This window comes from Ciona robusta, chromosome 8 (genome assembly GCF_009617815.1).
Source record: "Ciona robusta chromosome 8, ASM961781v2".
In the NCBI taxonomy this organism is placed as follows: Eukaryota; Metazoa; Chordata; class Ascidiacea; order Phlebobranchia; family Cionidae; genus Ciona; species Ciona robusta.
The window spans coordinates 6,636,346-6,652,660 of NC_143242.1; the positions used below are offsets into that span (position 1 = coordinate 6,636,346).

The following is a 16,315-nucleotide window of genomic DNA, read 5'->3' on the forward strand; positions in this document are numbered from 1 at the left end:
GCCAAAAAATAAAGGAAGGGAGGGTAATCAAAAGTTTTCAATTTTTTTTTATTTTTTTTTATTTTTTTAATTTTTTTTGGGGTTTGTAAGGGGGGACGCGACCACCTAAACCCCCTGGCTGCGCCGGTGATTGTGGGCGTATGTATATTTGTTGGCAAAAGAGTCTAACGAACATTGGACTAACCTAGAAAACAATAGCAGCCTTTTTTAAAATTGTTAGTTCAAAAAAAACACTCACCCAGCAAAAAGTTACATAGGTGGTAACTCGTATAGGCTGGCACGAGGTGTAAAAGTTACCGCTATCAATGCTCTGCCACGCGAGGATAAAACCGATTATTTATTCATTCATTTAATTACAACACATCATATGTCTTGCACGCTGGTTATTGCGACCTGAAGTAACCTATAACACACTGGCGCCCGTCTATATACCGTTGGTATAAACATAAACTTCATTGCCCATAAACGTTATAAAAACATTTACTTTTGAAATGAAAGCAGTTCAAACAGACATTTATTGCAAGTCGAACGACGGGTTCTAAAATAACAGTAACGCATGAAATATGTATAGAAGGGTGGCGGAAGATGGGAAACCATTTATAATTTTATTTTCTCGTCCCATTTGGGGGGTGATTATATGGTAAAGTGCCCCGTCTCCCCCCACCCTACTATATACACTATAAAACGGTGTATTTCATTAAAAATAGTGCCAACGCTATATCATTTTAAAATCAAAAGGCAAGCATAGTTAAAAAATAAAAACTTTTGACATGGCTGTGCCAAATGTATAGTATGTAACTTAATCGTATTAATATATGCATAAAACGTGTAGAAAAGAACGTCAGTTATAAGCGTTGTCGATGTACTCGAATCACAGCTCTCGAGCCACGACATTAAAACTTTTAGGCAAAAACACCGGGCCGCTGGCACCGCTTCTTATATCGGGTAAACCGTTTAACTTAGGATCCGGAAGAAATTCGAAACTCCTAACCAGTGAAACTAAATATATAAACAACATCATAGATGCTAGCTGCTCGCCTAAGCAGTGACGAGGTCCAACTGAAAAGGGTATGACGTAGGGGGAGCGTCCGAACTCCCCGTTTCCATAAAGATGACGCTCAGGTTTAAATTCCTCGGGCTCGTCAAATACCTTTGGGAACATTTTTTGGGGCCCACTTTGGCCTAAATCTTATGTTCTATGGCTTGCTGACGCGTATATCACTTCAGCCACGCAGCAAGATAGAATATAAACCATTTACCGTTGTTCCCTGTGGTATAACGTAGCTGTCCAATATAACCTGATGACTTGTTTTATGTGGTAAACCAAGAGGAAATAAAGTCCTGAATCTATACACTTCGTGAATGAATGCGCTTGTATATGGCATCTCGTGTTTCTTCAGAATTGTAACTTCTTGATCTCCTGTTGTGGGGAAAAATGGCATTAACTGAAAATATTTTGTAAAAAAACAAGTTTTATCCTCGCGTATAGCAAGGCAACGGCAATCGCTAACATGAGTGTTCGGTTTCGTACACTATTCCTGCTCAATTACGAGTTACCATACGCGCTAACATATAAAGGGGCTGCTGAGTTAAAGCAATTGCCTTTAAGTGTCTTGCACATATATGCCCACGGTGATAGCACTGATGATACTTAAACCCGTATCATTTAGATTTGAGTCGCGATCATATATATGGGTACTATACCATTGCTTTCATCATATTTCCACTTACCGAGTACTTGAATTATTTCTTTCCGTAACTTGGCTTGCTTTTCAGGATAATGCAGTAAACACAGAATGGCCCATCGTAGGGTACCAGTCGTTGTTTCGGTCCCGCCCAAAAATAAGTCGTATATATAATGTATTAACTGTTTGTCCTGCAATGAAATATATACGGTAAAGGTTGAGGCAAAATGATACATGTTTTCGTTTAATTTCTCGTCTTATTCGGTAGAAAACAAAGCACATTTAAAGAATATAACTGCAGCCTCGCGACTTAAATGAGCGTTATTAATTGGTAAAACCATATCGGAAAATATGGGATATTGTGTGTTGATTGTGTTCCATCTCACCCCATAATAGTAGAATAACTGAATGCTATAAATTTCGCGAATCAGCTCCTGATCTGGTGTTCATAAAGTTGTACGACTCTTATTGTGTAAAGAACAAGAACCGTCAATATCGCAGCACCAGATCCTTACTTTTGTATAATGTCCTTATTGCGAGACATAACGTTTGGCTATTATTACATGTATCTGCATATGCAGCACTTACGTTAAATGACTCGTCCAGTTGGCGATGCTTGAGCAGAAGAAAGGCGTCAATAAAGTCCCTAATGTTCGTGCTGTCATATGTCTTTTCGTGTATGTTTATAAACCCGAGAAGGGTTCCTGAAATTAAACATGAATAAGTCATATCTCGAATATCCTCCGTCCCACCGAGATATGACGCATTCATTATGTCTATAATACCAACGTTTTAAAATGCTTAGCTTCTGCCGTCGTGTCTGTTTCCTCTTTTGAAAGAAATTTGTTAAGGCTTCAAAACCGAAGCCGGTAGATACACTAGCACCAAGTGGGTTGTAAAATCTGCAACAGCAAGAAATGAATGAACATGGAGTATTTATTCCAAGGTGTCGAGACATCCACAGTCGGTATAACACGGGGTCTGATCACAAGCTTGTGATCGCTTACTATATAGTTAACCATAAAATACCACCTTAAGCCGTTTTCGTTAGTTATAAATAAGAACACATATGCCTAAACAGAATGGGATCATCTCGAACTCGTATATAAACTGGGTTAGAAAGCAAGCTGCAGGGTAACCACTTAGCCATGGCGCCGGAAAACACATTTTTTTATCCAAGAAAATCTCTGAAAGAAAACTTTTCGGGTATACAAACCTCCGTGAGAGTTGGTGAATTATTCTCTTGAACCTTTGATCACTGTATTGAAACCGCTGTCCAAGCAAAATTGAACATAACACATTAGACACAGCATTCGTAAGAATTGTCTAAAACCACATAAGCAAGTAAGGTTAAAACAAGATTGTCTAATAGTATTTGCATTCTGGTTATTGTTGTTTACATTTTAGGTTAAATATCTGCTATAAAATTTTAATTCTATGAAACACGATCATGACATTTGGATATTTTGTACCAAATAAGGTGTCCCGTCTTCCCCCATAGTAACTATATTACGAGATGCTTACAATATACGAATGATTAGTGTATTAAAAATAGGGCTCTATTAAATATGATGTTCTATAACCGTCGCAATGTACACCTTGTTATAACTTACATCGATAGAAAACGCTACCCCTCTTTTAGAACGAACAGCTTCCTTCAAATAAGAGACTTCCTCGATGACATGTTTCTCTAAACTTTTGTTTTCTGTGATTCCAAAACTGTAGCAAGAATTAAAACAAGATTATTTTACCCCAGCATAATATTTAAGTAATGAAAGCCTGAACTATTTTACCTAAAACTATTAAATATTCGATGATGGAAACATGAACCGTCCTACCTCAACCTATACTATATTTAAGATGATGAAAACACATGCGTTCGCCATGCAGGCCATTGCAAATGATAGGATTCGTACCCACGGAACACGAGAAGTCCCAACGTTTTGTGCATCGTCCACGAGCGACCGTTATCAAGGAAGACAATCCCATCTTCTTTCTTATGCGGGCTTGGCCTCCCCGAGAAAATATCTCCTTCGCCCATCAAGGCCTAATATCCGAAGCAAATATTACTATGATATAACTGGTGCCAATGTAGGCTACATCGCGGCTGAAACACGGAAAATATTTATTTCCAACCCGTTTGTTGTATGGTGACCCCATTAAACATTACACACAAGTTACCAATATTATTTGGTGCGTATATAAAGTTACTACTACAGATGAATGAATGAATGTTATTTATCCTTGTCTGGCGTGTGTCACGGGCGCCCGAAGTTCGGTTCAAAAGTTGAACCAAAAAGCCAAGGTATATATGCAGTCGTGGTGTGTATGTAATATGACAACACCAAACATGTTTTAAAACTTAAAAAAAACGAAGATAAATTACCATTTTGATACTCGCATAGTCTCCCAAGACGACCCAGTTTTTTCTTCCAACACGAGCGCCCATCACTGGTCCATATTCCCTCTTCCATTCGTTGAGTTTTCGTTCTGGATGGCGTCCAAGCAACGGCAGGACTCCAAGGATAGGAATTCCCCTTGGGCCGGGAGGAAAACTACGTGGCATTTGGTACCAGTGCCGGTAGAGCAAGTACGCCGCTGTACATGTAAGGAACTTGCATACAGTTAAGTAACTTACAAAGCTCCCAGGCACTTCTAGCATGGTACCATTGTTCAATAGCATTTTAAAAGGTTTGCAAAGTGCTAACTAAATAATCTGCAATGTAAAACTCTACTGTAGGAAATCATTTTTTATTTCCAATAATATCCACCGAGAAAGGTTCGTAGATTTCTGTAAGTGCAAATGATACGTACACTTTGCCTAGGTTTTTGTATTTGAAATATTTAATGGTCTGTCTTTTCTATATCATTGTGCTCTCCATGATTAGTTTTAAAGGCAATCCGATTAACGAAAAAGAATCCGCTTCCATGCCTTCAAATTATATCTTACTGACAACATAACCTGTAAGCCCACTTTACAATAAAATATGACAGGTATGCGTAACACCCGGCGTATCAACCTTATTATAGCTCTGTATCAGACTATGAGTCAGTGCATAACATGGTAAAATCATTCGAATTTGCTCACAAATTTTTACACAAAATTTTCGTCACGATATTCTGACATCAGCCTTAATATAGCACGGTTAATTGTAGTCGACGCGGTGTTAATAAAACTAAAATAATCTGGATTTTTCCAGGAAACAAAGCGGGATATCCGGTTTTGTAGAAATCTTCGTACTTCCGTTAATATTTTGTATCCGTTTTCGTTATTGTTGTATGGTAAGGCGGGGGAAGATGGGACACTTTAATACCTAAATATTCTGATCGTGTTTTAAACAATTAAAAACAGTTTATGGGAGTCTTGGGGATACGGTTTTATATTTTTTGAATGTTCTTTTGTTTAGTACCAAATAGGAAGATAAAATAGGATAAAAAGTTGTCCCATCTTCCCCCACCCTATTATATATTTTCTAGTTGTTCACTTTCCCAAAGGAAAGGTTAATAACAAATGCTATGTTTCATCCTCTATTTTTAGCTATATTTTTCTGCTGGGAGCATAACTTTGTCTCTAATATCACAAAAAGTGATTGGGCTACGTCTACTGATGTGCTGTTGCTAAACGACGACGACGGAACAATTGCAAAATGTTAAGTAAAATTGAACTAATACTATAATATTTATCTGTTTGGTACACCGATGCATCCGAGTGCTACATGGTTTTCAATCTGAGTCCCCGCTTAGATTAACATTATAGAATTTCTATGTAAATGTAAAATTTTCTGCGCTTAGGTAAATAAATATTTTCCTAAGAAGATTGATCAGGATTACTAAGCGATTAGAGTTCTTTATATATTTTCTTAAGCCTCAAACACAGGCCAAAAAGGGGAAAGAGTGTTTAGAAGTGCCGACATGGCACACAGAGACCATAATTCTCCCGGGTCAAGTCGAAATATTGGTCCCCAAAATCGCGCTCGTGGTTTGGGTGCAATTCCACCAAATGCTGATGGTCGCATGGACTTTTTAGAAGAACCGGTACATAGTTAATTGACGCACAATATACATTTTGGCATTGAAAGATTTTAGAAGAACCGGTACATAGTTAATCGACGCACAAAATACATTTTGGCATTGAAATTACCTATATACAAACAGCATAATGCCTTTTTTGTTGGCTTACCTCATTTTCGATGGGATGCCATGAAAGGACTGTACTGTCTGTACACTATAGCTCTGTAGATATGTATATGTCACTTACAATGTAACATGCATGGTAACATCAACATGTAAGCTGGCATGAGGTGTATGAAACAGAACACCTGTGTTATAACACCCGGGCGTTTTTCAGGCATGCAAGGATAAAGCAAGTTACATTCATTCATAAGTTTTATAATATTTTTATTAAATTTCCATTTTTTTAAACCTTTGTATTCTGTGCATTGGTTTTTCATTAAATTTGACTTTGCAGGAAAATAATGAAGAGTTTCCTCTGCAAGTTGTCAATAGAAGACACAACCAACCAAGAGCTCGTGCCGGGGGTGTGAGGATAGTGACTTATCAATCTTATCGAGGGTACAGGTTACGACGTGAGGACCAACAGGAACAGGTTGGTTAAACAAAATTTTTGCACTAATAAAAAATCTGGTAGAAAGTTTTAGAGTTTAATACTTAGGGGTTATAGGGGGTTAGTAGTTGACAAATAACGTAGGGGGGGAGGAGATTCTTTGCTACCACCATATTTTTTTGCATAAAAATTCCTCTAAAAAACTTTTTTAATAGACCACAGTACTGTTTATTACTGCTCGCAAATTTGCAAATCCTCGCAAAAATGAAATCTTTAACATAAAACTAGTGCCTGTCTATGCTCATCCCATTCGATAATGTATATTATATATAAGCCTAATTTTCCATTTTCTCTAAAAGCAGGGCAGGTTTTACAACTCACCACCTGTGAACCAAGACCAGCAGAACGACATCGTTCCGGTTCTATCCAGTCCTGACGGCTTTTCTAGCGACTCACTTGCTGGAGAAGAGCATGAATGGTCGGATGGAATGAGCAGTATTTCAGATTTGGATGAACGACTTCCCCCAGCCGCAGCCCCACCTGCTTACCCCGTTCCAGGGGCAGCTGATTCACCCCCACCAGATTTTCTCGGGATATCTATGGGTTCTAGGGGGGTTGGTTCTTCCCGTGGTAATAAGAGGTAAATATGTCCGAACTTTGTCTGTTTAAAATAAATATGATATCAAATACAAGTGTGCAGACTTAGTAAGCAAGCTGCAGTGGCACGGTAGTTAGTAAGTCTGGCTGGTCATAGAGAGGACAGGTTTAAGGCTTTTCGCTGGTACAGTAAAAAATCCTCCAAAAATAATCACACGCAAAGTTACACATGTAACTCGCACAATGTGTATGAAACAGAACACTCATGTTATAAAAACTGTCATTGCTCTAACATGCCGGGGTAAATAGGTTGCATATGCGGAAATATTTACTTTTGAAATTATTTAACAGAACTCGAACTGGCAGCACATCAAGTTACTCCTCAGTTGAATCTGTGTGTTTCAATTCACGCAAACAAAAGATATCAAACACCAACTCAGTTCAATGCATCTCACAACGCATGGCTCTTATTGATAAGCTTCAAAAATACAGATCCGTGAGTTAGGAATTACTTTAAAAAATTAGAGTCTCACATTTTTATCTAAAAACCACTAGTGTATCGTATTTTAAATTTGTATTTAAGATTGTGTATTGTAGTTATAAAACAGTCTTTTCACAAAATTGGCCTGTTGTGTAAGATTTCAAACTAAGCTGTATTTGATTAAACCAAATCCACCATTCATAACAGGCAAACTTTTTATTTACTAAGCAAATACAGCTGTATTATTAAACAGATTTAAATACAGAAGTCAAATATGGTGGCCCAACATTGTCATCCAGCCTTTTGAATTTTCTATCTGGGGTTACGCTGTTAAAATGCAATTACGCTCATAGTCATCAAACACAATGAACCTTTTTGATTAATTTTGCAAATTCAATATACTTTGGCTTTGCTTATGTTTAGCAACAGAACCACAGGGTAACGGTAGTTTTAGGATTAAAACCGGGGTGCTGAAGCATAAGATGTAATCCATCTTTGAGAGGTTGGGGTTTTATGTCACTCCAGACAACCTAACATTTATCTATTTGGTTGTTTTCCATATGGGTGAGATCTTTGGAATGGGTCGAGATTTAGGCCAAATTTGCCTGTTATGTCTGTGTGCTTCAAACTTGGGTCTATTTTTTAGAACAAAGAGTTCACTGATGTGATTCTCACAGTGGAAGACCAGGAGATAGCCTGCCATCGTGTGGTGTTAGCTGCCAATAGCCCCTACTTCCATGCTCTACTTAGTTCCAAGTAAAATCCTAAAAATTACATTTTTATCTATATGTCAAACTTTACACTATTGATAAGTTTTGTGTAAATGGGTTTTATTTTTCTATTGCCCAGAATTGCGTTGTTAAATTAATGGTTTAAATACATCTTTATCAGTTGCTGACAAATCTAAAATTATTGGACAGGCAAAAACAAATAATAAACCCAATTAGCGTTTAAATAGTTCCATCCTCCCAAATTATCTTTTATATAAATTGTGCCTCTTTCCCTTTTTTATTATTATTAATTTGTGTGTGCTGGTAATTTGTGCATTTTTTTATTTGTTTTGTTTCAACTGCCTATGAATCCCGCTTGATGTCTTTCATTTACTTTTATATTTACATCCAGCATGAAAGAAGGCAGGGAGGGCAGAGTTCATATTCAAGGTCATAAACCTGAAATCGTGCATATGTTGGTACGACATGCGTATGCGGAAGCCATCAAGGTCACTACTGAAAATGCTCAGGTAAAATGAAATAGGGGCCATATATTACAGATTGTGGTATCTAGAAGGTAATACTTTAATTAATTTTCCATAAAATTGAGACAGTTTAAATGTTTTTCTTGTTTTTTCAAATTTAAACACCTTTTTTTGTGTTAGTTAAAAATCATTCAAAAAAATGTTTTTTTTTCTAGTTTTTATTCAACATTTTAGTTTAGTTCTAGTCAGAGAATTGAGTTGGTTTTAAGTTTTGACTGTTGTTTACTAAACCTGTTTTCTGATGCGGTGTTGTGTGGTTTTTAAAATTTAATATATATATATATTTATATAGGAGAATTTTCAACAGCTCATTTGGTGTGATATTCTACTATGGGCTATAAGGGAATAATTACGTTAGGCCTGGTAGCAGAGTTAACATATTGTATATGAATATAAAACAAAATATTACAGAATATAAATTCATAAAACCTACATAATAATAACTTTTAACTGACTTTATATTTTCCACCTCAGGATGTATTAGAAGCAGCAGATTACTTCCAAATGGATATGCTGAAAAGCCATTGTGAAAAGTTCCTTATACGACAAGTGGCAGAGAGCAATTGCCTCGGTCTAATGCAGTTTGCATCACTACATTCCCTAGGTGAGTGTGAATAACTATTCCATCTATATGGGTGAGGTCCTGACTCCTGTTTAAGGACCTAGGCGTTTGGTGAGATTTGGGACATTGCCCTAACACTACACATATTCGATTTTATATGAGTGAGGTCCTGTTAAACAGATGGGATTTCCGCCAGATTTGGGTTATTACCCCAGCACCCTTGCTGCTTATATAAGTTAATTATCTTGCCCAAGGATACATCTGTTAATCAGTGTTAATCATCTCAATACCCTTTAGCTGTTAAAATTTATTCCACTTAACAACTTGCGTCTTTTATTCAATAAGTCATGTATTTCTGTTTAAATCAAGGCCTGTAATAACGACTGTCGTTTCTTCTTCTTTTCTTCTTTATTCTATTTACCACTTAAATTTTAATTACTTTGGAGCAGTTGGCAAAATCTCATGACATGCTGCTGCAGGACCTCACCCACATAGAATATAACCTTTATTACCAAATCCAAACACACAAATTAAAGTCCTAACTGTTTCAGACCGCTTGTACAACAAGGCAAAGAAATATGCAGTTAAAAACTTCAACAAAGTTTCGCAACAAGAGGAATTTCTACGCCTACCACTCGCTACTTTGTCGAAATACCTGGAAGATCATGGTCTTGTTGTACAAAGAGAAGAACATGTCTATGACGCAGCCATGCGTTGGCTTGAGGTGGTTAAACTTTTATATCTAAGTTTATTTTACAAATTTTTATATTTAACGTTATTTATATTTCACATGTGCGTCACTGTGTGGAAGTTATAGTTTTTTAATAAATGCCAAAATTTATTTATTGTTTTGCACCTGTTATCGTACGTACATGATATATATATTGAAAACCAGCCTTTCAAAACCAATAACAAATTCAGACTTTAAATATTCCTGGGGTTGCAGGATGACACGTTGCTGGTCTTTTTTTAAACTGAATTTTGCTGCTTATACTACCACTGCCGGATATCTTTTTTTACGAAAAAGAGCATAATATATTTTATGGGTAGCGATTACAAAGTCTTGGTGCAACCCGGTGATGTGGCACAGTTGGTTAGTGCACCTTCCTCTAACCCAGAGGTTATGGCTTGTGGCTGACAACAGTTTGTACGTATGTGTCCTTCTGTAAGATGCTTTACTGCAATTGCTTCAACTCAGTAGTCACTAATTGGTTGGTGTTTTAAATCACCAATTCAATATCAATAAAAATTACTTATAAAGGTAATTTGTAAATCTGTAAAAATTTATTGTACTTGAAATTCTAGTATGACGCCACCCGCAAAGAACATGTTGCAGAAGTCCTACGCTGCGTGCGTTTGTTTTTCGTCAGCTCTCGTTTTCTTTTCGAGGTGATCACAAAGCATCCAATGTTCCAGGTAAGATTGGTGAAACTTTTTTTTTTTTTTTAATTTTTTTTTTTGTTTTTAAACTTGTTAAAAAATGTTTTTTTAAACATTTTCAGCAAAGCTTATCAAATTAGTTACATTTTTGAAAAACCAAACTTTTGATTTTTTGCTGTGGTGTTTTATTTAACTAACCAGTAACCGCTTGTCATTTTTGACATGAGGCAGCTGTTTTTAAAATCTTAAATGAAGTGAACCACATTTGACATTGAATAAGACATTTTAAAGAGATTTTTCTGCAAACCGTTGTTAATTGCTTGGCACTGATAGACGAGAGAACAAAATGTTCATTGTTTAAGTCTATGCGTTAAATTGTATAGTGAATCATGAATGCCAATTATTTCAAGAGTCATTAGGTTCTGAATCTTTGATTTATTCTGCATGCCAGTTTTACACTTCTACAAAAAATCCCTAAAATTAGCGTATGTGTTCAAAGGCTAATTTTTACATAGACTGTATCTTATTAGTACTAGTAGGGTAGGGAGAAACGGGGCATCTTTAGCACGCAATATCTCATAGTTTCTGATCTTTAAAGACTTAACAACGGTCTATGGAAATCGTGGGAAAATGGTTTTAAAATTATGAATGTTCTTTGTTTACTACCAAATGGGACAAGAAATTAGAATGAAGGAGTGTCCCATCTTCCCCATCCTACTTTACATAAGGTAACTACCCTGATGTTTTAGGGCAACCCAGAGGTACAGAACATCTTATCAGAGGCTTGTAAGTACCATGCACTAGGTAGTAACGAAATGAAACATGGCAGTCTTCCACATACAAAGCCACGCGCGTCATCAGGTAAGAAAATCAAAAGAACATTTTATTTCTCTCATAAAAAGTTTCCTGAAAAAAAACTATCACATAAAAAGATTTTAAAAACTTAAAAAACATTTTTCACTTTTTTCTCATGAAAAGGACTCGCTTAAAAAGCATCATAAAAAAAAAGATTTTCAAAAAGTTTTAAAAAAATATTGTTTCACCTTTCTGTTTCATGTTATGGATAAAAAGTGTGGGAAAAGTGTCAGTTAAATAGCGTGGCTGTTGCACCCAACACTTAATGTACTTTATGTTCCAGGCATAAGTGAAGTATTAGTGGTGGTTGGTGGGATATGCAACAACAGGAGGCTCTTATACACAGAGTGCTACCATCCAAACAAACAGGATTGGATTTCCCTAAGTGATATCTCCACCTCACATGCTACAATGCATAGCTACAGGTAATGCATTGCTGGATTTAAGTGTACAGGTGTATTGCTATATATGTATATTGCTGTATAGGTTTGTAATATTGCTGTATAGGTTTTTACTTGTGTATTGCTTTTTAGGGGTGTATAGATGCATTTCTTAATTTACCAAGTTGTCACTTCAGACAAATGTGTTTCCATTTTAAACAACTAACAACGGTCTATGGAGGTCTTGAGGATACAGTTTTATAGTTTCTAAATTTTCTCTGTTAACTACTACATAGGGTGAGAAAATAGAGTTAAAAGATGTCCCATCCAACCACACCCTAGTCTATCATATTAAACACATACAATGATACAAATCGTTCACCATATTCTGTTTACACTGATTTGTTAAACTGTTTACTTTTACTCAGTGTGCCTCAGTAGCATAGTTGGTTATAGTTTCTCTTTACTTCGTAGGATAAGTTGTTTTGTATTTATTACTGTAAATGTCATCGTGGTTAATGTGTTATACTGTTGTTTTGCTGAAGTTGTTTAAGTATGACAGCTTTAAGCACATAAAAAGTATTTACTCAAACTTTCATGCTACACAACTGGACGATTTTAACATTTATGATTTGAATTGCATTTTTTCTATAGAACTGCTAAACAGTCAAAAATTCTTTTTTTTAAAAACTCAATTTTTAACAAAATTATAATAGATTTAAAATTTACATCAAATTATATTAAATTTAAAAATCGACAAAATTCTTTAAAAGCATAGCATTTCATTGCCTTCCAGTCTTCAAATTAATAATGTTTTTGTAGTGTCTGCTCCCACAAAAACGACATTTACATAACTGGTGGCCACAGCAACTCAGGCATGACGATGGATGCAGTTTCGGTGAGTTTGATAAAATGTTTCATTTTTTAAAGGGGGTTGGGGTAATGGGCTAATCCTCGCCCAAATCCTAGGACCTATGGGGTGATGGCCCGTGTTTTAATGTTATTTTATAAAGTATCACCTTCATAAACTACTGCTTTCACAAGAAAACATATACAGTAGAGTGGGGGAAATGGGACCCCTTTATTTTATTTTCTTGTCCTATTTGGTAAAATTAATATGTTTCTTCAACATTTCATAAAGAATAACTTTCATAAACTACTACTTCTACATAAACCATATTATTATTAATTACTTAAATGCAATTAAGACCGACAGTCGTTTAATAGACTAGTTAGTTTGGTTGTTTTATTTTATTCTATTTAAAAAACAGACTGACAATGCCATTTAGGCGAAATATATATCTCTTATTAATTATTATACAGTTAATTGTACTTGATTTTTGTCTGCTACGTTTTTGATTTTTGTCTGCTACGTTTTTTTTTTTTTTTTCACCAGATCCTTGCTGTTTCAATGATCGCTCTGTGCCTGTTTTGTTTTCATAGCACCAGATCCTTATTATTTTACTGATTACACTGTTTCTTTTACCAGGTCTACTTCTCCAACATAGACCAGTGGAGTTTGCTTGCCCACATGCAGCATCCACGAGAAAGGCATGGTTCAGCATCTGTAGATGGCGCTGTATATGTTGCAGGTGGAATTTCACATTGGTGTTTTTTTTTAAAGTTTACGTTTTTTAGAGACAAAAGTTGTAAACATTGTGGATTTTTATTCTGCTACCAGGCATGATGTAAATTATTTTTAAACTTTTGTGGTGAATAAAGCGTTAATTTTATTCCAACATGTTTGTCTTCCATTTGGCAAGGCTTTACCAGTATTAAACCTGATAAAATTATGGTTTCTATGCCAGATAAGCTGAAAAAATGTTATGTTATTAATTCTGTGTTGACTAAAAAATATAAAAAAAAAACATTTTCTGCTGTCTTAGACTTTAGAGCGATTTTTGTCTCACAGAGAAACAGCCTACACAGCCTGAATCAATACTGCTACCCACTGTACAGGAGAATGATATTATTTTAATAGGAGTAAATAATTCATGAATGTCTGTTGCTGTACGACTGCCATCTTACTGTCTTAGCGCTGGTTATTAAAAGCAATGGGAATTTTGTAGCCTTTAATGTCACTCATAGTTTTGGTTAGTGGCACAGTAAAAAAAAACAGGGTTTAAAAAAAATTGTGTTTTGTTTTTTTTGGGGGGAAAGAGGGTTGTGAGTCTTGACCACCTAAACTGCCAATGCTGCGCCACTACCACTAGTTGTGGTTTTGTTCCATCATTTATACTTGTTACTTTAACATGCAGGGGGTCTTATGGCTTCTCCGAAAAATCGTAAAAAACCTGGCGTTCTTGACAATGTTGAGCGATACAGACCCGACTACAATCGTTGGGAGAAAGTAAAACCACTGCCTAAGAGATGTTACTCTCCAGGTATTTGAAATATATGTATAGAATTGCAAGGATGAGTTGCAGAATTAAATGCAGCAAGCAGGAGGCTTGATTTTGCTATTCTTATTTGTAACCATTACCTGAATATCCCTGATTACAATTCTCAATAATGTACCGAATTTCTGGACAGTTGAAAAGTGTATAGACTTCTTTTACCATTTGGTGTATCTAAATTGATACGCATACCAAAGTTTTGGTACTATTAACTTAACAATTTCACTTGTTACTTGAGTGCTCTCTTTATATTACTTCATTATCTCAACATACTACTTAGAAATGAATCTAATGTACTTTAACTTTTAATAGTTGTCAGGTTTCTTATACTATAGTTTTGGCACTTTTTTTGTACATACCATAATTCTGAAATTGTTCCTGTTTATTCCAGGTGTGCTTTCATACAAGGAGAAATTGTATGTGATTGGTGGTGTCAGTATGACAGAGGAACCCAGCAACTCCAGCAAGATCATTCTTGATTGCATCCAGTGCTATGACCCTCTCAAAGACAGGTAAACACTTTGACTGACAGATGCTTCTCATAATGTTTCCGCCACACAAGAATAAACAAGTTACATTTATTTAAAAGTTACAAAATTATATTTTTATTAAAACTTTATATGGATTCATAATTCAAAATTCATAATAATAATCTTGTTCAATTTTTATACAATCAGAACTTAATATATTATTTTTTATTTTAATTCAATAGTCATAATATATTTTTTTTCATTAATTTAAAAGTCACAATATTAGTTTTTTTAATTTTAAAGTTGGAGCCAACTCCCCCTCGGACGACCCCTTGCCCGGCTTTCTTGCGCCCTCTACAGAGATCATTTCTACATGATCTCGAACAACGCAAGCTCGATCTTCCGTTACGATCCCAACACTTGTACACTGGAGGAGTGGAGGGAACTTCATGAGCTCAACGTTGAGTTTGCTGGTGAATTTAACTTTTTATATGATGGCGTACCTTAGTATAATAACAAATGACCTTTATTGCCACTGAAGTTTCAATCTGATATAGAAATTTTTTGATAAAATATATTGTTTTTTTGTAGGCTTTTTATTGAAACTATTGTTACTGTGTACCCACTTGTGAAATGTAATTTTTAATTGTGTTATTACTGTAAACATCATTCTACCAAATCTGAGTTTGTTCGGTTTTAAATTTACCAGTTTATTCTATTTTGCAGCATGTCATGGGACTAATAGATTAGGCTAGAATTGACCCATTACCTTCTTAACCATTTAAAAAAAATTGTGTGTCCGCAGGGCTTGCAGCATTCAACGGCAAACTAGTGATCAGTGGCGGTCAAAAAGGCAGCACCACCCTCAATCATATGCTGGTTATTGACTTTGAGAGTGGCAGGGTAGAAGAAGAAGTGAAAATGAAGCGGTCACGATGTATGCACGGGTGCGTTCCAATTGATAAGTTTGGCTGACGGCACCTGTCTCTGGCCACAAGAATTCTTCGGAAACTAAAGCTCTAACTGTGGCCAATGTGTCAATACCAGGTCGTTGCAGAGTTTTCATACACCATTAACTTTTTCTTCCACTACATATTAAATATTTCTTGTGTTCTTTATCAGTAAAAAGTGTATCATTCTCTTTTTTCTTTAAAATATATAACTCCTACTCAACACCAGTGGGCAACTTTGTTCGGATTTCAAAAAACTTTTTGTGCAATCAAGATTTCTTGGTATGTAATCCAAAGCTCCACTTCCCTTAGTGTTTGCCAATATACTTTTCCCCATTACGTTACTTTTCGTACAAAATTTAAGCTGCTTCTTATTCTACATCTTGGCAGGAAATTCTCAATAAAAGTTCTGATAAAGTACAATCATTATAATGTTTTTTTGTCACGCTAAATGTTTTCGAAATTCGCGTTAAAGAAGGTTTTTATGTGATGGCAGTTCATTTACATTTGCGTTAGTCACGAAAATCGCACTCAAACGTGGCACAGTGGCACGAATCCTATAGTGTTTGAACTGCTGGTAGATACATTGGCCCGACTGACTTACTGTCGTTTGTTGTTCGTCAGACGATGATAAAGTCTATTCGTGTATTGCGTGATGCGATACAGTATCACGACCTCATCGGGCTTACTCAGGGCGTTACGTTGCGCTGACACCAATTATGTACGAACGGTTTTGTCAG

The 16,315-nt window shown here is 35.9% G+C and overlaps 2 protein-coding genes and 1 long non-coding RNA gene across 5 annotated transcripts; 1 reads left to right on the top strand and 2 right to left on the bottom strand.

Annotated features, from left to right (window-relative positions):
* Positions 1-399: 399 nt before the first annotated feature.
* On the bottom strand, positions 400-5,031 carry LOC149732873 (cytochrome P450 2F5-like). The gene is made up of 9 exons (XM_089882845.1): positions 4,072-5,031; positions 3,602-3,732; positions 3,299-3,404; positions 2,902-3,011; positions 2,475-2,587; positions 2,274-2,389; positions 1,732-1,876; positions 1,253-1,420; positions 400-1,182 (listed from the first exon to the last, which is right to left on the bottom strand). Exons 1-9 carry the CDS (start codon positions 4,366-4,368, stop codon positions 872-874), a joined length of 1,497 nt encoding a protein of 498 aa, XP_089738971.1. The 5' UTR covers positions 4,369-5,031; the 3' UTR covers positions 400-871.
* Positions 5,032-5,459: 428 nt separating this feature from the next.
* Positions 5,460-15,998, top strand: LOC149732874 (kelch-like protein 24). Of its 3 annotated transcripts, none has more exons than XM_089882829.1 (17): positions 5,460-5,720; positions 6,154-6,291; positions 6,609-6,889; positions 7,198-7,342; positions 7,974-8,083; positions 8,450-8,562; positions 9,052-9,186; positions 9,696-9,868; positions 10,450-10,560; positions 11,274-11,385; positions 11,663-11,804; positions 12,582-12,657; positions 13,249-13,351; positions 14,018-14,143; positions 14,547-14,667; positions 14,929-15,098; positions 15,431-15,998. In XM_089882829.1, exons 1-17 carry the CDS (start codon positions 5,598-5,600, stop codon positions 15,598-15,600), a joined length of 2,349 nt encoding a protein of 782 aa, XP_089738955.1. In that variant the 5' UTR covers positions 5,460-5,597; the 3' UTR covers positions 15,601-15,998. The 3 variants fall into 3 exon arrangements, with proteins under 3 accessions (XP_089738955.1, XP_089738956.1, XP_089738957.1); XM_089882830.1 differs by having other exon boundaries at positions 6,612-6,889; XM_089882831.1 differs by having other exon boundaries at positions 5,477-5,779.
* Positions 14,836-15,529, bottom strand: LOC149732875 (uncharacterized). The gene is made up of 2 exons (XR_016385544.1): positions 15,395-15,529; positions 14,836-15,128 (listed from the first exon to the last, which is right to left on the bottom strand). It is a non-coding gene; the product is annotated as an uncharacterized LOC149732875 (long non-coding RNA).
* Positions 15,999-16,315: the final 317 nt, after the last annotated feature.